Raw genomic sequence first — 21,068 nt, forward strand, 5'->3', positions numbered from 1 at the left:
AGACCAAGAAGAAAGGTGTTTGAGGGCTAATATATTAAGAAAAATTTTGCTAAACATATACTTAGATATGTAAAAAAGGACAAGAGGAATAATTGTTTATCCCTATGATGAGAGATGGCATTTTTATAGTACTATTAATAAATTCATTTAATATCTATAATGATTTTTTAAAAATGAACTACCAAGCACAAATGAGTGACCACCTAAATCTACAGATTAGATTCTGAAATATGTTCCTATTTCTACTCCCTCCATTGTTCCATACTTAGCCCCAAATTAATAAATTCTCACTTCCAGAAGATGATTTTCCGAACCTTTTCAAACCTGATCCTGTGGTGGATCCTGTTAACTGCACTGGATATTACAACTCCCCCGGCCAGGACGCTCACATATGACCAGCAGTCAGAAGTCCGGCAAAAACAAAATTTCTCCTGATCTTTTCAGGAGGGAACATGTTCTAAGACATTAAAGGTGGCTATTGTAGCAAAACCTGTACAAAATATTACTTTCTGCTATCTTCTGTAAAAATCTAAACTTCAATCATATCATCCTAGTATAGACTTTAAAAAGACAGATCTCAAAGGTAGCATTTTATTTGATATCTCATAACTCTAGAAGGAAACTTAAGCATGAATAATTGGAGATCTGCATACTAATATAAAGATGAAAGAATGGGACTCAATTTAACATGAGGGCTAAAAAAAAAAGTGGAATTATTTCCTGCTGCCACTTTGAAATGATATGGTTTTGAAAGTTATGAATCAAGAAGGAGCAAATGTTATGCCAAATGGGCAACATATCAGTAAAACCTCCTGTGAAGAACTTTTAATAAACCCTATATTTTTAGAATCTATTTATTTCTTTGTGAATATGTCTTCTTTAATCTGTGTACTCATTTTTATACAGCAGCTCCATTCTTATTACCTACAACAGGATTTCCCATCTTTTTTCTACCATATTTGTTAGGGATGAAGCTTATCCTGAGAGTCTCATTATTTATTGAAATCCTGAAGCTAAGTTCTCTTTCTACAGATACATAACTATCTGTTAAAATACTGCTGCACACTACATATGAAAATCACTCAGCCAAGTATTTCCAAAACTCTAGATACAAATAATTTCTTCCAATGTTAAACTTCAGATAGGATTATCACATAGGATTTACAGATTGATCACATCCATCGCTCATTCTGTATCATTCAGAATAAAAATACATAGAACATCAGCACTTACCTGAATAACATGCCTCAGTTTATCAATAATCTGATTTATCACAGGATCGGTTCCTTTGACTTTGACTTCGGGATTTCCAGATTGGGCTTTGATTCCATTTCCAACGACACGCTGAGTATAGCTAACAAAGTGAAAAGTGAAAGACACGTGACTTAATAATGTGGTCACAGTATTCTCTGCCACATATTTTTGAACAGATTTGAGTTCAGAATTTTACTCCTTTAAGAATGTATAATAATGTATTTTTTCTTGGAATTAAACCTGGCACAGCTGCAATGTTTATTTTCCTGGTAAAAACTTAGCATGCAAATAGAGACTATTTTATTGTTATCCTCTCAAAAGACCCAACCAAAAACTGGGTTTTTAATGCTACTTACCAATATGCTAGAAAAAGTTAATAGACATCCTAATCTTTTACAATTTCTTGCTGAATTATACATATTCTGAATCCATATTATCTGGGCACTTTATTTCATTTTATACAGCATTTAGATGAATCTCAAGTTATTTTACATATTGGACTACAAAATATATATATATGTGTGCATGTGTGTGTGTGTGTGTGAGAGAGAGAGATATATATATATAAATATATATATATATATTCATATATATACCTACATACATACACATGGGCTTCCCAGGTGGTGTTAGTAGTAGAAAACCCTCATGCCAATTCAGGAGACATAAGAGATATGGGTTTGATCCCCTGAAGGGTCAGGAAGGTCCCCTGGAGGAGGGCATGGCAACCCACTCCAGTATTCTTGCCTGGAGAATCCCATGGACAGAGAAGCCTAGAAGGCTACAGTCCATAGGGTCGCACAGAATCAACATGACTTAAGTGACCTAGCATGCACACACACACATACATACACACACACACACACACACACACATTTATATTGTTGTTGTTCAGTTGCTAAGTAATATCTGACTCTTTGCAACTCCATGGACTATAGCACTCCAGGCTTCCCTGTCCTTCACTGTCTCCCGGAGTTTGCTCAAACTCATGTCCATTGAGTCAGTGATGCCATCCAACCATCTTATCCTCTGTCGCCCCCTTCTTCTGCCCTCAATCTTTCCCAGCATCAGGGTATTTTCCTGTGAGTTGGCTCATTGCAACAGGTGGCCAAAATATTGGTGCTTCAGCTTCAGCATATATATGTGTATATTTGTGTATGTGTGTGTATATATATTTATATATATATACATATAGTTGAAATATAATGTCAACTTATTATTCATGCAAATATTTAATCTAAGTGTCCCTTCCTATATTCCAGTCCTTTGCTACATGACTAGGATTATAAGAAGGTATAAGACTCAATTTGTCTTCTCACAGTGTTCATTGTATACCTGGGAATATAATATATTAATTAACTTGTTCATTCATGCATTCATTCATTACATTTTATTATTTTTAAAAGTTTTAATTCAAATTCCAATAATATAACTTATCCTCATTTTCCTGACAGTGTGGTGTAGCATAAAGACAAGTAAACAGCTAAAGCACAGCACTAAGAATGAAAGCGATGTTCAGTATGTCACAGGATTAGTTAGAAGGACAAGTACATGCCTGGCGAGAGGTAAGGATAACACAAGTAGAAAACATTGAACGTATGGAGAAAGACATTTGGACCAAGACACTCAGGGAAAAACTAAAGGAGAAATTATATCTTGAGTTAGTCCTTGGAGTATTAGGGAAAAAGATAGGTCTCAGATGATGCAGTTAAGGTGAACTCCAGGGCAAAAAATGACCTCCCAGCAGGGGAAATGGAAAGAGAAGAATATCTAGGCTTTTATTTACAAAGGGAGAGAAAAAATGGGAGACGGTATGATGTGGGGGACATGCCCTGAAGATTCCACCCCCTCTATGCTTAAGACTTTCCTCTGAGTAATATGTCTGCTTACATTAAAGTATCATAATAAAGTGGCCTCAGAGACTTTTCAGGAAGCATTTTCACATATTTGTAAAGTAATGGGCTTTCTCTATATTTGAATAGAGTGTCACAATTATCCATGTGCACCCTCTGAATTTTCTACAGCAATGGAAAGTCTTTGAAAAGATAAAAGTAGGTTCCACTGTTGAGAATATGGCCAAATAAAAGGAGTTTCAAAGAATACTCAGTTATTTGCAAGATAATGCAAACTCAATGATCAATTTTCAAAAATAATCACAAATCTGGTCCTTCCTATGATAATAAATGATGGAATTCTTTGATATGGATAACATCAATTGGATATGACAAGAATAAAACTATTAATAAATCTTTTTATTTTTAAAACAACCTTGAATCCATTTCTTTATGCAGAAATAGGTTTACAGTTAGGTAATTCAGTATAAATTAGGAACTTGGCAATATCCAATAACAAATAGTAGAGGGAAAACAATTATGCATATGTTATTAATATCTACTAATGGTAATGCTCTTTAGTTAGGAAGAATCAAGTAAACCATAAAGTGAAAGTGAAGTCGCTCAGTCGTGTCCAAGTATTTGCGACCCCATGGACTGTAGACTATCATGCTCCTCAGTCCACGGAATTTTCCAGGCAACAGTACTGGAGTGGGTTGCCATTTCCTTCTCTAGGGGATCTCCCCGACCCAGGGATCGAACTTGGGTCTCCTGCATGGCAGGTAGACGCTTTACCGTCTGAGCCATCTTCATGTCTTGGTAGCACTGTTATATTTTCCTTTCAAATATTTCAAACTGATTGTGCATGTGGGTCTTTCATTAGTGTTTCATTTATTAATAATCATGTTGAATAAAATGAATAAATAACAAAATCAATGCACATCTATGATTCCAGGCATTGTCTTAATGACTTCCTTTGGAGTCTGTCAGTTTATCTCCATGATAATCATTTATTGTAGCCATGAGATCGTGCCTCATAAACCTCAAAGTATAGGAAGTATCATTGACTAGGCTACCTGCTACTTTGCTCTAAAATCTATTTTTTTCTCTTCTCCAACCAATGACTGAGTGCAGCAGAGGTCCTAATACAAACCCATTGCTGGAAGACACGGGATTCCCTTGATGGCCTGTGTTGGCTCAGGATTCCCTGAGCCCTTGCTGACCATTTCTTAGCCTGCACATCATGCCAGAAAGCTTCCACTCAACCTTCCTTTTGTCTCTCTTTCACTCTAGGTCACACTTGCTTCGTGGCCAACAGCTCTTTCAGCCTTACTCAGATTCCTCTCCAATTTCTCTCAAAGGCATTTCCCTAATAAAATCCCTCTTGTGTTTAGTCCTCCTTTGGTATCTGTTTCTTGGAGGACCTAGACGAATACACCATATAATATTTGTACTATAATTATCCCCATGCTATAGATTGGGGAATCTAAGATATGAATAGGTTAAGCAACTTGCCCAAAACAGCACTGTTGGTTAAGTATATAGCAAGGATATGAACCCAAAGATGTGAGCTCTAAATACAATTACTCAATAATTATGAATGTAAACTCCTGAAACCAACTAATACAAATTAGCGATATAATCAGCTTGGTGCGAAGTATTTTTTTTAGTTGTTTTATTTTGATTTTTTACTGTTAACTACAGCCTTTCAAAGGCTTAACTGCTTATAATTAAAAGAGAAAATATTATTTTCTTCAGAAGTCTCTTCAAAGAACAGCTGCTTATTACTGTAAAGAGTTGAAGTAACAGTTGCTGTCAGGGTGAGAACAAACTAAAAGACTACAAGGTTGCCTTAAGATATTGCTATGTTTCTCTTGAAATACAGACATATTGTCATAATGGAAATTGAGACTTCTCTCTTAATTTTAAATAAACACTTCTTTGATTCACATCTTGCTTTATTTGTAAGTCATTAAACTTTCTTTTAACATTAAATATGAGGTTTCACATTAGTGTAAAGACTTTATTATTTTTATTTTTAATTTTCATAGTTAGTAACCTAGATTAAACTTATCAGAATTACAATTAATCAAGAATCTTTTTTCAAGCTAGTATATTATTGAATAGTTCGGGATCACTATTATTATGTATTATGTAAACAAGACAAAAGTACTGAAAAGAAGGGCATTTAATATACTTCAAGTTAAGCATGCATGAATAAAATTAGGCATTCTTTTCTATCTATTAAGGCTAAGAAGAACAACAATGCAGTAGTAATATGTACACACCAGAATGATTTACATGAAAAGAGATGACACTAAGCATTGGCATGGATGGGGCGGGGGGTGGGGGGGGAGATCAATTAGAACCCTCTCTCTTTGAGGATGGGAGCTTAACCTGATATAAACCACTATCTGACATGTATCTGGGTATATACTTAACCAGAAAGGTATAACAATGTTCAGAGAAGTACTATGCAGAATAGCCCCCAATTGGACACAACCCAAATATTCATAAACATTGCATGAGCAAATAAATGGTTGAATATTTATAAAATAGCATACTATTGATACAGAGCAGTGAGAATGAGTTACAACTATACTCCAAATTTTATAAGCTAAATATGAAATGAAAGAAGCAATATATGGAATATACTCTATGATTCCATTCATTAAAAGTTTAAAAATTAATCAATGATATTCCAAATCACCATAAGTGTTACTCTAAGAGATAGTGCACAACAGGTTGAAGGGGTTACTGGGGTTCGAGCAATGTGTTTCTTGATTTGGATCCTAATTAAACAAGAGAGCTCATTTTGTATATTAAAAAGAAAAAAAAAAGACATGAAATGCACAGGGCTTCTCAGATGGCACTGGTGGTAAAGAACCTACCTGCCAATGTAAGAGACACAGGAGATGTGTTCAGTCCCTGTGCCAAGTATATCCTGTGGAGGAGGGCACTGCAACCCACACCAGTAGTCCTGCCTGGGAAATCCCATGGAACATGGACAGAGGATCATGGCAGGCTACAGTCCATGAGGTTGCAAAGAGTCAGACACAACTATTATTTGGTTATGTTGGCTACACTTTATGCATGTATTTTCAACCTAAACAAAACATTTACGCTGAAAACTTCTTGTGCTCTTTTTCCTAATATGTATACAACTGACAAATTTGCATTGAACAATGTATAAACAAAAGATCAACATAGGCATTTCTTCACATGGGCTAAATGGTTTTGTCATCACTAAATGACTAATTTAGGCTGCTAGTTCAACATAAAAACTCCCTGCGAACTTTAATTTGCATGCAAAAAATAGTTACTAAATCAAATCAAAGTTTTTCCAACAAAGACTTCTTATTTGAGTTTGTAACAAATCATTAATCACTCTTTTTTGTTCCTAATTTTACAAGTAATGGATAAAACATTTCAAGGCTCCCTACAGAGGCTTCTTGACTTGAAAAATTACTCACATTTTAGTGAAATGGAGGGAATAAAATACACACAAAAACGAGGCAAGTATTTTGCGAAGGAAGTAATAGACCCACCATTTGTGCCTATTTCTTTGGAGCAGGTCTGGGAATGTATGGCAGCAGTTTAATAATGCTCACTCCACAAGTAGGATTGGTTTCTCACTAACATGGAAAAAAGGCAAGTACAGATACATTTACATTCTATAAAAATGTTTTAAAATGTTGATGAACAAGATTCCAGTTCTCTTTCTATTCAACAGGTGAAATATTATAAGGAAGCGCTAACGCACCTACATCCAGGACAGTGAAGCCTGGCATGCTGCAGTCCATGGGGTCACAAAGAGCCGAACTTGACTTAGCCAGGGAACAACAACAGATATATCTACATGCAGTGTGTCATTAGGAAGTCATTTCTCCTCACTTTACTAACATTTCTCACTTGAAACATGACATGCCCCATGACATTAATTTCATTTTATTGAGAGTACAATATAATTTGTTTCAGATTCACATAAAAACTATCATACTTTTCATGTGTACTTCCACCATTTCAGGTGGAAAATATATAAAATCTGACCTTGTAATTCTTTGCAAACTATTTAAAGTGGTCCAACATAGAATCTTTTTCCAACTTCACAGGGACAAGATACAAAAATACAATCACTGACAAGAGATGAGGAAAACACCTGATCAGGGGGTTTCTCTTTTTACCATTATTGCCATCTTTGTTAGAGGTTTAAGACCAAGAATGGGAACCATGTTTTTGGTGGTGGTGGTAGACAGTAACAGTAGCAGTAGTATCAAGAAATGCTTTGTTTATTGCTTTTGTGTCTGTCTTGGTTCAGTTGAGTTGAGTTCACTTCCATTCAGTTGCTCAGTCGTGTCTGACTCTTTGAGACCCCATGGAATGCAGCATGCTAGGCATCCCTGTCCATCATCAACTCCTGGAGTCCACCCAAACCCATGTGATTGAGTCAGTGATGCCATCCAACCATTTCATCCTATGTTGTCCCTCTTCCTGCCTTCAATCTTTCCCAGCATCAGGGTCTTTTCAAATGAGTCAGCTTTTTGCATCAGGTAGCCAAAATATTGGAGTTTCAGCTTCAACATCCATCCTTCCAATGAATATTCAGGACTGATTTCCTTTAGGAAGGACTGGTTGGATATCCTTGCAGTCCAAGGGACTCTCAAGAGTCTTCTCCAACACCACAATTCAAAAGCATCAATTCTTTGGCGCTCAGCCTTCTTCACAGTCCAACTCTCACATCCATACATGACTACTGAAAAAACCATAGCCTTGACTAGTCAGACCTTTGTTGGCAAAGTAATGTGTCTGCTTTTCAATATGCTATCTAGGTTGGTCATAACTTTCCTTCCAAAGAGTAAGCGTCTTTTAATTTCATGGCTGCAGTCACCATCTGCAATGATTCTGGAGCCCGAAAAAATGAAGTCTGACACTGTTTCCACTGTTTCCCCTGCCATGAAGTGATGGAACCAGATGCCATGGTCTTCGTTTTCTGAATGTTGAGCTTTAAGCCAACTTTTTCACTCTCCTCTTTCACTCTCATCAAGAGGCTCTTTAGTTCTTCTTCACTTTCTGCCATAAGGGTGGTGTCATCTGCATATCTGAGGTTATTGATATTTCTCCCGGCAATCCTGATTCCAGCTTGTGCTTCCACTAGCCCAGCGTTTCTCATGATGTACTCTGCATAGAAGTTAAATAAGCAGGGTGACAATATACAGCCTTGACGTACTCCTTTTCCTATTTGGAAACAGTCTGTTGTTCCATGTCCAGTTCTAACTGTTGCTTCCTGACCTGCATACAGGTTTCTCAAGAGGCAGGTCAGGTGGTCTGTATTCCCATCTCTCTCAGAATTTTCCACAGTTTATTGTGATCCGCACAGTCAAAGGCTTTGAAATAGTCAACAAAGCAGAAATAGATGTTTTTCTGGAACTCTCTTGCTTTTTTGATGATCCAGTGGATGTTGGCAATTTGATCTCTGGTTCCTCTCCCTTTTCTAAAACCAGCTGTTCTGAACATCTGGAAGTTCATGGTTCACATATTGCTGAAGCCTGGCTTGGAGAATTTTGAGCATTATATTACTAGCATGTGAGATGAGTGCAATTGTGCGATAGTTTGAGCATTCTTGGGCATTGCCTTTCTTTGGGATTGGAATGAAAACTGACCTTTTCCAGCCCTGTGGCCACTGCTGAGTTTTCCTAATTTGCTGGCATATTGAGTGCAGCACTTTCATAGCATCATCTTTCGGGATTTCAAATAGCTCAACTGGAATTCCATCACCTCCACTAGCTTTGATCATAGCGATGCTTTCTAAGGCCCACTTGACTTCACATTCCAGGATGTCTGGCTCTAGGTGAGTGATCACAGCATTGTGATTATCTGGGCCATGAAGCTCTTTTTTGTACAGTTCTTCTGTGTATTCTTGCTACCTCTTCTTAATATCTCCTGCTTCTGTTAGCCCTCTAGCATTTCTGTCCTTTATTGAGCCCATATTTGCATGAAATGTTCCCTTGGTATCTCTAATTTTCTTGAAGAGATCTCTAGTCTTTCCCATTCTATTGTTTTCCTCTATATCTTTGCATTGATCACTGAGGAAGGCTTTCTTATCTCTCCCTGCTATTCTTTGGAACTCTACATTCAAATGTCTTGGTTAGGTAGTTATATGCTAAAATTCATTCCATTTCCAGCGTTTTGATTTTAGGAGGTGTCTTTTACTCTGGTAGATTCACTGCTATTTCTGGTTTAAAGGTCCAGGAAGCACATTGTAGGTATTCTTCAGTGAATCTCTTCTTCAAGAATCAGTTTTTCTTTTAGAACACTTCTGGGCCTCCCTTCTTGGTACTGATAGCAAATGTGAAATAAGTACTAGTGATCTGTTTTTTGCAACTTTTTCTCAAATAACTGGGTGACACGATGCTGCTGCTGAATGTCGTTTTGTGCACATGCAGTTTCTATACAGCCCTTCTCCTTGACAGTGAAGGTCTTGTCTTAATCTTTAAACTCTCAGAGCAGATAGGAGTCATATGATTTATTTTACGTGCCAGGGTAAGAGAATAACCTTTCATGATAGGTAAGAGGCTTACAGGGGATTTAGAGAATGAAGACATCTGTAGAATCAATTCCAAGTAATTCAACCTTTTTTGATTCCACTGTCTCACTTCAATTGTTGAGTCACTAACTATTTTTAAGTTAATCTCTACCATTTATTTTGCTTCATAATTATAGATAAATAATGTCTAAATTTGAAATCTGTTTCTGACTTCAAATAACAAAGTTGAAATAAACTGAATTGATAGAGGCATCATTATGCCCTTTATGATTATTTATAACTAAGTCCCTAGAGGACATCACCTTTTGTGATATCTTATGGAAAACACTGATCAACATTATTCTAATAAGGTAATGTCATGCTTTGTATAGCAACCGACAAAGAATTTTTAGCAGATCACTACATATAACTTTCTGAGGTTACTGATATTTCTCCAAGCAATCTTGATTCCAGCTTGTGTTTCTTCCAGTCCAGCGTTTCTCATGATGTACTCTGCATATATGTTAAATAAGCACGCTGACAATGTACAGCCTTGACGTACTCCTTTTCCTATTTGGAACCAGTATGTTGTTCCATGTCCAGTTCTAACTGTTGCTTCCTGACCTGCATACAGATTTCTCAAGAGGCAGGTTAGGTGGTCTGGTATTCCCATCACTTTCAGAATTTTCAGAATATATGACACCACCCTTATGGCAGAAAGTGAAGAGGAGCTAAAAAGCCTCTTGATGAAAGTGAAAGAGGAGAGGGAAAAAGTTGGCTTAAAGCTCAACATTCAGAAAACGAAGATCATGGCATCCGGTCCCATCACTTCATGGGAAATAGATGGGGAAACAGTGGAAACAGTGTCAGACTTTATTTTTTGGGGCTCCAAAATCACTGCAGATGGTGACTGCAGCCATGAAATTAAAAGATGCTTACTCCTTGGAAGAAAAGTTATGACCAACCTAGATAGTATATTCAAAAGGAGAGACATTACTTTGCCGACTAAGGTCCGTCTAGTCACGGCTATGGTTTTTCCTGTGGTCATGTATGAATGTGAGAGTCGGACTGTGAAGAAGGCTGAGTGCCGAAGAATTGATGCTTTTGAACTGTGGTGTTGGAGAAGCCTCTTGAGAGTCCCTTGGACTGCAAGGAGAGCCAACCAGTCCATTCTGAAGGAGATCAGCCCTGGGATTTCTTTGGAAGGAATGATGATAAAGCTGAAACTCCAGTACTTTGGCCACCTCATGTGAAGAGTTGACTCATTGAATTTTATATAAATTTCATTCACCAATCTTTTTGGAGACATTATCAAATTCTCAGTTCAGTTCAGTTCAGTCGCTCAGTTGTGTCCGACTCTTTGCAACCCCATGAATCGCAGAACGCCAGGCCCCCCTGTCCATCACCATCTCACGGAGTTCACTCAGACTCTCGTCCATCGAGTCAGTGATGCCACCCAGCCATCTCATCTTCTGTCGTCCCCTTCTCCTCCTGCCCTCAATCCCTCCCAGCATCAGAGTCTTTTTCGATGAGTCAACTCTTCGCATGAGGTGGCCAAAGCACTGGAGTTTCAGCTTTAGCATCACTCCCTCCAAAGAAATCCCAGGGCTGATCTCCTTGCAGTCCAAAGGACTCTCAAGAGTCTTCTCCAACACCACAATTCAAAAGCATCAATTCTATGGTGCTCAGCCTTCTTCACAGTCCAACTCTCACATCCATACATGACCACAGGAAAAACCATAGCCTTAACTAGATGGACCTTTGCTGGCAAAGTAATGTGTCTGCTTTTCAATATGGTATCTAGGTTGGTCATAACTTTCCTTCCAAAGAGTAAGTGTCTTTTAATTTCGTGGCTGCAGTCACCATCTGCAATGATTTTGGAGTCCAAAAAAATAAAGTCTGACATTGTTTCCACTGTTTCCCCATCTATTTCCCGTGAAGTGATGGGCCCGGATGCCATGATCTTTGTTTTCTGAATGTTGAGCTTTAAGCCAACTTTTTCACTCTCCTCTTTCACTCTCATCAAGAGGCTCTTTAGTTCTTCTTCACTTTCTGCCATAAGGGTGGTGTCATCTGCATATCTGAGGTTCTTGATATTTCTCCCGGCAATCTTGATTCCAGCTTGTGCTTCTTCCAGCCCAGCGTTTCTCATGATGTACTCTGCATATAAGTTAAATAAGCAGGGTGACAATATACTGCCTTAACGTACTCCTTTTCCTATTTGGAACCAGTCTGTTGTTCCATGTCCAGTTCTAACTGTTGCTTTCTGACCTGCATATAGGTTTCTCAAGAGGCAGGTCAGTAGAAGTCCCTAAAATCTTATACAGCTTTAATATAACTGACATCAACATTAATTAAACTTCAGACATGAAACTAACAACTGAATCAAAATGCACTATAAAATTAGTTGCGAGACACAATAAGAGCATGCTTAGAAACAGAAAACAAGAATTCATTTAAAAATAAATTTTTATCAGTCTTCACTCTAACAATTCAACTGGCAATGCATGTACTTGTGCTTGTCTGTTTAGCCAGGTAAATCACACATAAGCTCTTTCATGACATAAGATAAGCATCTATGTGGACCTGAAAATTATACTTCCATATCAAAGCCTAGAGACTGTACAAGCCAAATCAGTAGCATCTAAGAAGTTATCATTTCAGCAAATGCTAACTTTAACTTTTTAATAAAAAATTTATTACAAATGAACTTTCCCCTATGTAAAAAATAATTCTATCTTTAGCCTTCTCCTCACCCCATTCCCAATCTTACCAAGAAAGGATAAATAACTTAGCTATAGCAAAGCTCTGTTTTTCAATCATAAATTTTGAATTAAAAATTCAAAGCAAATGTGTAATAAATATTTGACTTATTTTATAATTATCCTCATTGATTCAAAGTAACTGTCAAATTTAAAAGATCAGTTCTAATACAATAAGCTGTGCATATTGTTATATGAGTTATGAAATGCTATACTAACCTCCATTTTCCAAGTCACACATTTCAAAATTAAACTCTTCTCAGTAAGATATACGCTGTCTTTCACGCATTTGTGATGATTGATAATCACAACTTTGCACTGATTTTTGTCTCACTTCACTGTTTGATATAAATATGTGGAAGTAAAATGTTATTTAGGAGATAACTATTATCTGAGTACTAATGAATTAAACACTATTTTGAGTCAAAAACTCAGTCAAAATGATTTAGAGTATAAATTTCATTTCAGTAAACTTTTATTAGGGACATACCAAAACCCTACAAATTCCTAGAATCTTTTATAGCTTTTTTAAGATAATTTTCAAAATGTAATTGATATAAGCATCAACTAAAGCAGATATAAAATTAGAAGCTATTTTAAAAATATTTAAAATTAGTTGTAAGATATAATTTTAAGATTACAAACATACCATGCATAAACAAGGTGCATATTTCCTACATAACAGAATAAAATCAGAGTGTATTTTGTGCCTTAGTGGTAAACAACCCTCCTGGCCAATGCAGGACATGGGTTCAATCCCTGGGTTGGGAAGATCCCCTGAAGGAGGAAATGGCAACCCATTCATTTCCCACAGAAAAATCCCACAGACAGAGGAGCCTGGTGGGCTAGAGTCCATAGAGTCACAGAGTCAAACACGACTGAGCACCTAGTACCAACATACCAAGATCAGAGAGAAAGAAACTTTGAATATCAGAGTGTAGTAGTTTCCTAGTGTCACAGTAGCAAACTACCATAGTTGATATGGGGGCTAGCCTTCTGAAATCCAGGTGTTGAAAGGCTATACCCCCTTTGAAGCCCCTAGAGAAGAGTTCTCTCCCACCTCTTCCCAGCTTCTAGCAACTCCCAGCAGTCCATGTAAGTCTCTGCCTTGTAGATGCATTATTCCAACTTCTGCCTACAGTTTTGATCACCTCCTTCTCTATGTGTCTGTCTGTCCTTTTCTGTCACATTGGATTTAGGGTCCATGCTAGGGTGAACCCATTTCAATTCGTACTTTACTGTATCTGCAAAGACATATTTCCAAACAGGGCCACCTCCTGAGATTCCAGCCAGGATGAATTTGGGGGATACACTATTACACCAAGGCTTCCCAGGTGGCAATAGTGGTAAAGAACCCATCTGCCAATGCAGGAGACATAAGACACGTGTTGATCCCTGGGTTGGGAAGATCTCCAGCAGAAAAGCATGCCAACCCACTGCAGTATTCTTGCCTGGAGAATGCCATAGACAGAGAAGGCTGGTGGGCTATACAGTCTGCTGCTGCTGCGGGGTTGCAAAGAGGTGAACACGACTGAAGCAACTTTTACACACTATTACACCACTGCACAGAGCTTTGTAAATAAACTGGATGCTGCTTGAATGAAAACAAATTTTCCCTTGAAATTCAGTTGATCAATACTCTTCACATTCAGACCTCTCTCGTTGATGTCATATTCTATTTTTCTTCAGGGAAATTTTTATTTATTATAATATTTATATTTCACAAACATATGTCTTAAATTCTACCTTGGGTTTTCTCATTTATTTTTCTGTTATAATTCAGGTGGCCTTAAGGAAATATTTTAATCAGCTTTTTGTAAATTTTCAGTACACACTACCTAGAATTTCCTATATTTTCAATGGCTTTTCTCTTACTAGCAAAAGAAACAATGATATTGATAATGTCTTATGTTCTAAGTTCATACAGACAGAAAATATACCTTAGAAATGATGTGTTCAGCTCTGAGGCAAGGGCCCAACCACCTGCTCTGAATGTAAAAGTTTCCTGAAATCTTTGAAAGGCTAGTTTATTATGAAAGTGTTGACAGCTGATGCTTTAGGGACCCATAAAGGCACACAAAATAAATTTTAATCACACTTAATGGTAATGTTGCAGTAAGATTGTGACAATATTCAAATGTGACTAATTTCATTAAATTAGCTACACTCATCAAGCTAAGCTTAGTTATTCAAATTTATAAAATGCCTCAAAAGAAATAATTAAGCTCTTCTTTTTTTCTGTTTCTAATTTTTTTTGTTGATGCTTAGAAGTGCAAAGATAGTTTAACTGAGGTTTTTGAGCAATCAGTTCACCTGTTTTATCACCATAAAGGAGAGGGCCCTTAGCAGGTTGCTGAATCTAGTGCTCGGTTTTCAAGAAGAAATATACCTATGTCAAGAATATAGTACTTTGCACTCATCTCCTGGCATATAAGTCAATAGATTTTGTGTATGTCTTTGTTGACAGTAACATAAATTTAAAGCTGAAAGGACCTCAGAGGTAATCTAGTCCAACCAAGTATCTTTTAAAGCAAATGAAGAAGTAGTAGGTTTATTTCATCATTCCGTACTTATGCACTGTATATTTCAAAAAAAAAGTCTTTGAGATGACCTACAATAAAAGGCACAGACACTGTAAAACAAGGGCAAAATGACAAAATAATGAAGGGAAACAGGTAAGAATTATATTAGGAGACATAGGAAGGAAACTACATTTCAGTCTAAAACTTAGCCATAAGACTCTTATCAGAGAAGGCCAAGGAAAAGTAAAATTCAAATACTAGGTCTTACTACTTAATGACAGTTGTATCTGCATGTGTTAGCAGGCATTTTTATAGGTTATCTCTAAACTTTCAAGCAGAATGTATAAGTCTTTAAGCAAGAGATAATGAGCAATACAACAAAAGCCGACAAAAGTCCATCTAGTCAAAGCTCTGTTTTTTCCAATAGCCACGTATGGATGTGAGAGTTGGACCATAAAGAAAGCTGAACACTGAAAAATTAATGCTTTTGAACTGTGGTGTTGGAGAAGACTCTTGAGAGTCCCTTGGACTGCAAAGGATCCAACCTGTCAATCAATCCTAAAGGAAATCAATCCTGAATATTCATTGGAAGGACTGATGCTGAAGCTGAAACTCCAAAACTTTGGCCAACTGATGCAAAGAACTGACTCATTGGGAAAGACCCTGGTGCTGGGCAAGATTGTAGGCAGCAGGAGAAGGGGACGACAGAGGATGAGATGGTTGGATGGCATCACCAACTGAATGGACATGAGTTTCAGCAAGCTCTTGGAGATGGTGAAGGACAGGGAAGCCTGTCATGCTGCTGTTCATGGGATTGCAAATAGTTGGACATGACTGAGTGACTGAATAGCAAAAATATACATACACTTACACTACGGTTTCCATATTCATTTTTCTTACCTTCATTTTCAATAGCAAAAAAGGTGGACTTCATGGGCCCATAAAAAAGATATGACATGTTAAAAGGTTTGTAAATAATTTTTCTTAAGGAAAGTAACTGGGGAGTAATTAGCACACAGAAAACAATTCAAATTCGAGTATAACACATTAGTTTGAAAATACAGTTTCAACCCTGTCTCCAATCCTAATTTAAAGTTCTGTCCAGCAATTCCATTTTTTGGTCTGTTGCATCTCAAAATAAAAATTGATAGGTTTCAAATCATGGTTATTATGAAAAAGAAGGAGGGGTTGGGAAATAATTGAGCTTTCTGTTCGTGCCTCATCTTAACTCCACCATAGCCAAATTCCTGGTGTCAAATAGTCCTGAGAAAACAATAAACTTGTGTGATGGACTCTAATTTGTGTCCACTTGCATATATGAGAAAATTCCTTCTCCAGCTCTTTCTTGGCAAGCCCAGTTGTGCTATGCAGAAAACAGCTGGACCTTGTTCCATAGAATTATACATGCCTAGGGACTCTAAGATTCCTATACTTGTGGTTACTCTGGCAACACACTTGGCTAACTGGGTACATGAAAAATATATGCATACACAGAAAGCAAGAGGCTTCTTACAGCCTCCAGAATCCAAATAGAATGGGTATTCCTGGGTCAGATGACCTGCTGATTCTGTACCTTGAGGCAAATCTGGCAATCTCTCCCTCACTCTCTCTGCTTTCCTTCTATTCCCCCTCCTTCAGTCACTTATATGCTGCTGCTGCTGCTGCTAAGTCGCTTCAGTCGTGTCTGACTCTGTGCGACCCCATAGACGGCAGCCCACCAGGCTTCTCCATCCCTGAAATTCTCCAGGCAAGAACACTGGAGTGGGTTGCCATTTCCTTCTCCAAAGCATGAAACTGAAAAGTGAAAGTGAAGTTGCTCAGTCGTGTCCGACTCTTCACGACCCCATGGACTGCAGCTTAAATGAAAAGTCCATCAGGGTTTTCATTCTGTTACCCCTGCCTAGCAGCTTCTATTCCTTTCCCTAGTCACTAAAGCTAAAGCTAAGCTTTAAAAGAAGCTTTGCTAATGTGACTGTTTGAGATTCTGAGATAGATTACCCTAGTTTATCTGTGTGGGCCCTAAACACAACAGCAGGTATCCCTTTAAGAGAAAGATGGAGGGAGACTTTAAAAAAAAAAAAAAAGAAGTAAAAGGAGAAGGCAAAAGTTCCACCAGGCAGGGATTAGAGTAACACTACCACAAACCTATGGATGCTGGAAGCTTAAAGAGGCAAGGAATGAATTCTTCCCTAGAACCATGGCCTTACTGAAATTTGATTTTGTCTCAGTAATACGGATTTAACACTTTTGACTTCCAAACTGTTAGCTATCACATTTTTGTGGTTGTAAGTCACTCACTGGTAATTTCTACAGCAGCCACAGGAAACAAATTGGCCAACTAAGAATCTAAACTATTTGCCAACTAGGGTGTCTCTCTTAGGTTATATGCTCTTGTTAACTATTGCTTGCTAACACTTTAGTTTCTGGAATACACGTATCATTATTGTAGTTAAGTAACTAACTGTACTCCTTATTACCAAATTCAGACTCAAATTGAAGAAAGTAGGGAAAACCACTAGACCATTCATGTATGACCTAAATCAAATCCCTTATGATTATACAGTGGAAGTGAGAAATAGATTTAAGGGCCTAGATCTGATTGATAGAGTGCCCGATGAACTATGGAATGAGGTTCGTGACATTGTACAGGAGACAGGGATCAAGATCATCCCCATGGAAAAGAAATGTAAAAAAGCAAAATGGCTGTCTGGGGAGGCCTTACAAATAGCTGTGAAAGGAAGAGAGACAAAAAGCAAAAGAGAAAAGGAAAGATATAAGCATCTGAATGCAGAGTTCCAAAGAATAGCAAGAAGAGATAAGAAAGCCTTCCTCAGCGATCAATGCAAAGAAATAGAGGAAAACAACAGAATGGGAAAGACTAGAGATCTCTTCAAGAAAATTAGAGATACCAAGAGAACATTTTATGCAAAGATGGGCTCGATAAAGGACAGAAATGGTTTGGACCTAACAGAAGCAGAAGATATTAAGAAGAGGTAGCAAGAATACACAGAAGAACTGTACAAAAAAGAGCTTCACGACCCAGATAATCATGATGATGTGATCACTAATCTAGAGCCAGACATCTTGGAATGTGAAGTCAAGTGGGCCTTACAAAACATCACTATGATCAAAGCTACTGGAGGTGATGGAATTCAAGTTGAGCTGTTTCAAATTCTGAAAGATGATGCTGTGAAAGTGCTGCACTCAATATGCCAGCAAATTTGGAAAACTCAGCAGTGGCCACAGGACTGGAAAAGGTCAGTTTTCATTCTCATGCCAAAGAAAGGCAATGCCAAAGAATGCTCAAACTACCGAACAATTGCACTCATCTCACATGCTAGTAATATAATGCTCAAAATTCTCCAAGCCAGACTTCAGCAATACATGAACCGTGAACTCCCTGATGTTCAAGCTGGTTTTAGAAAAGGCAGAGGAACCAGAGATCAAATTGCCAACATCCGCTGGATCATGGAAAAAGCAAGAGAGTTCCAGAAAAACATCTGTTTCTGCTTTGTTGACTATGCCAAAGCCTTTGACTGTGTGGATCACAATAAACTGTGGAAAATTCTGAAAGAGATGGGAATACCAGATCACCTGACCTGCCTCTTGAGAAATCTGTATACAGGTCAGGAAGCAACAGTTAGAACTGGACATGGAACAACAGACTGGTTCCAAATAGGAAAAGCAGTACGTCAAGACTGTATATTGTCACCCTGCTTAATTAACTTCTATGCAGCGTACATCATGAGGAACGCTGGACTGGAAGAAACACAAGCTGGAATCAAGATTGCCGGGAGAAATATCAATAACCTCAGATATGCAGATGACACCACCCTAATGGCAGAAAGTGAAGAGGAGCTAAAAAGCCTCTTGATGAAAGTGAAAGAGGAGAGTGAAAGAGTTGGCTTAAAGCTCAATATTCAGAAAACGAAGATCATGGCATTTGGTCCCATCACTTCACGGGAAATAGATGGGGAAACAGTGGAAATAGTGTCAGACTTTATTTTGGGGGGCTCCAAAATCACTGCAGATGGTGATTGCAGCCATGAAATTAAAAGACGCTTACTCCTTGGAAGAAAATTTAAAAGCAGACACATTACTTTGCCGACTAAGGTCCATCTATTCAAGGCTATGGTTTTTCCTGTGGTCATGTATGGATGTGAGAGTTGGACTGTGAAGAAGGCTGAGTGCCGAAGAATTGATGCTTTTGATCTGTGGTGTTGGAGAAGACTCTTGAGAGTCCCTTGGACTGCAAGGAGATCCAATCCGTCCATTCTGAAGGAGATCAACCCTGGGATTTCTTTGGAAGGAATGAGGCTAAAGCTGAAACTCCAGTACTTTGGCCACCTCATGAGAAGAGTTGACTCATTGGAAAAGACTCTGATGCTGGGAGGGATTGGCGGCAGGAGGAGAAGGGGATGACCCAGGATGAGATGGCTGGATGGCATCACAGACTCAATGGATGTGAGTCTGAGTGAACTCCGGGAGATGGTGATGGACAGGGAGGCCTGGCATGCTGCGATTCATGGGGTTGCAAAGAGTCGGACACGACTGAGCGACTGAACTGAACTGAACTAACTGTACAATGATTTGTTTAGTGCCTCTAACTCCCTTCTAAACTGTAAATTCTTGAGGTCAAGTAGTGTTTCTGTTAAATCATCCTCTAGTTTCAGGCCTTAGCAAAATGCCTGGAATATGAAAGCTCAAAGCAGATTTGTTATCTGAGTGAATATATGACTGATACAAAAGTAAACAAAAAATAACTTTCAGGACATATATTTCCTTTTCCAGAGCTGGTTCTTATGACATCTCTCAACATTTCTGAAGTTGGTTACAAATCCCATGAATGTGTAATTTCATCTTAATGCTGTTTCAGTCCAGTATTAAATAGTTTCTGAATGGTAGTTTGAGATGGAGTCTCATCCACATTTCTCATTAGAAACAAAAAGGAAGAAATGAGTAAAACAGAGCAAACAACATTAACACTAAATCCTAAAACTGACTCTCAATATGTAGATTAACTGTAAAAACAATTAACGTAAACCTTCCTATCCATATGTTACTTCACAGGAGAGAAATTTCCTCCATAGAAAAATCAGGAAAGATGACAGTTGTCTCTCCCTAGCTGTCACTGAGTTCCCTCTGCAGGAGCACTGAGGAGGAGCACATGTTCTTCTACAGCCCCAGTTCTGTTTTTTGAGGGGCCTAATATAGACACCAGGGCTTCCCTGGTGGCGCTAGTGGTAAAGAATCCACCTTCAATGCAGGAGACAAGAGATGTGGGTTTGATTTCTGAGTCAGGAAGATCCCCTGGAATAGGGATTGGCAACCTGCTCCAGTATTTTTGCCTGGAGAATACCATGGACAGAGGAGCCTGGTGGGTGACAGTCCATGGGGTCACAAAGAGTCAGACACAACTGAGCAATGGAAAACATACACAATAAAGACACCTTGAGAGACAAGCTCCAATAGAAGAGCAAGATGCAGAAAGATCCTGCCAGGTCCTGGAGAGTCCCTCAAGAAAAGGCTTGTCAGGTGAAGCAATAGAGGAGCCTAGGTGCTGGAAGCGACTGTAACCTGAGTAACTCAGATCTTAATCACACTTCACACAGTCTTAATCACACAGTCTCCTCAGCATCTTTGTGCCCCACCCCCTCTCTTCCCAGCAAGAACTCAGCCTCTTTTTCCTATCTTCCCTTTCTTTTCCCACATTATATCTTTGCTATTTATACACAGATTCAATGAAGTTTAGGGAACAAGCAAATCAGGAAACTCCTGATAAACAAGTGACTTGCACCAAACCAACAGACAGTTTAAAATTAAGTTCAGAATAAAATACAGCCTTCCTTTATAATCTCCAGTCAAAATCAGTAAAATATATCATTTACAAAAAGTACTCATTTTTGCCATCAAGTCTGGCCACCCCCTATATGTGCAGGCTGAGCACTGTAATATGTCTCATACTTTGGACCAGACAGCATACAACAGGCGTGCACCTTGGCTTAGCTGAGCTATTCCAATAAATGTTTGCTGGTTACTGAGAGAACATGCATGTCAAATTATTCTACTCTAGTTTTGGTTAACAGAAGCTCAGCCATCATCTCAAAGGTAAACAAACTGTTGGAAAAGTGGCTATTTATTTTTTATTAAAACCTTGGTAAGTTGTGGAAGATTA

At 38.2% G+C, this 21,068-nt stretch overlaps 1 protein-coding gene across 2 annotated transcripts in view; it reads right to left on the minus strand.

The window, feature by feature from the left end:
- GPC5 (glypican 5) overlaps nucleotides 1-21,068 on the minus strand; it is a 1,608,220-nt gene that overhangs the window by 1,066,069 nt on the left and 521,083 nt on the right. For both annotated transcript variants that reach the window (XM_018056453.1, XM_018056455.1), the window contains exon 6: nucleotides 1,234-1,354. In XM_018056453.1, coding sequence (XP_017911942.1) covers nucleotides 1,234-1,354 — 121 coding nt within the window. The remainder of the gene's footprint in view (nucleotides 1-1,233; nucleotides 1,355-21,068) is intronic.

Source organism: Capra hircus, chromosome 12 (genome assembly GCF_001704415.2).
Source record: "Capra hircus breed San Clemente chromosome 12, ASM170441v1, whole genome shotgun sequence".
Taxonomy (NCBI): domain Eukaryota; kingdom Metazoa; phylum Chordata; class Mammalia; order Artiodactyla; family Bovidae; genus Capra; species Capra hircus.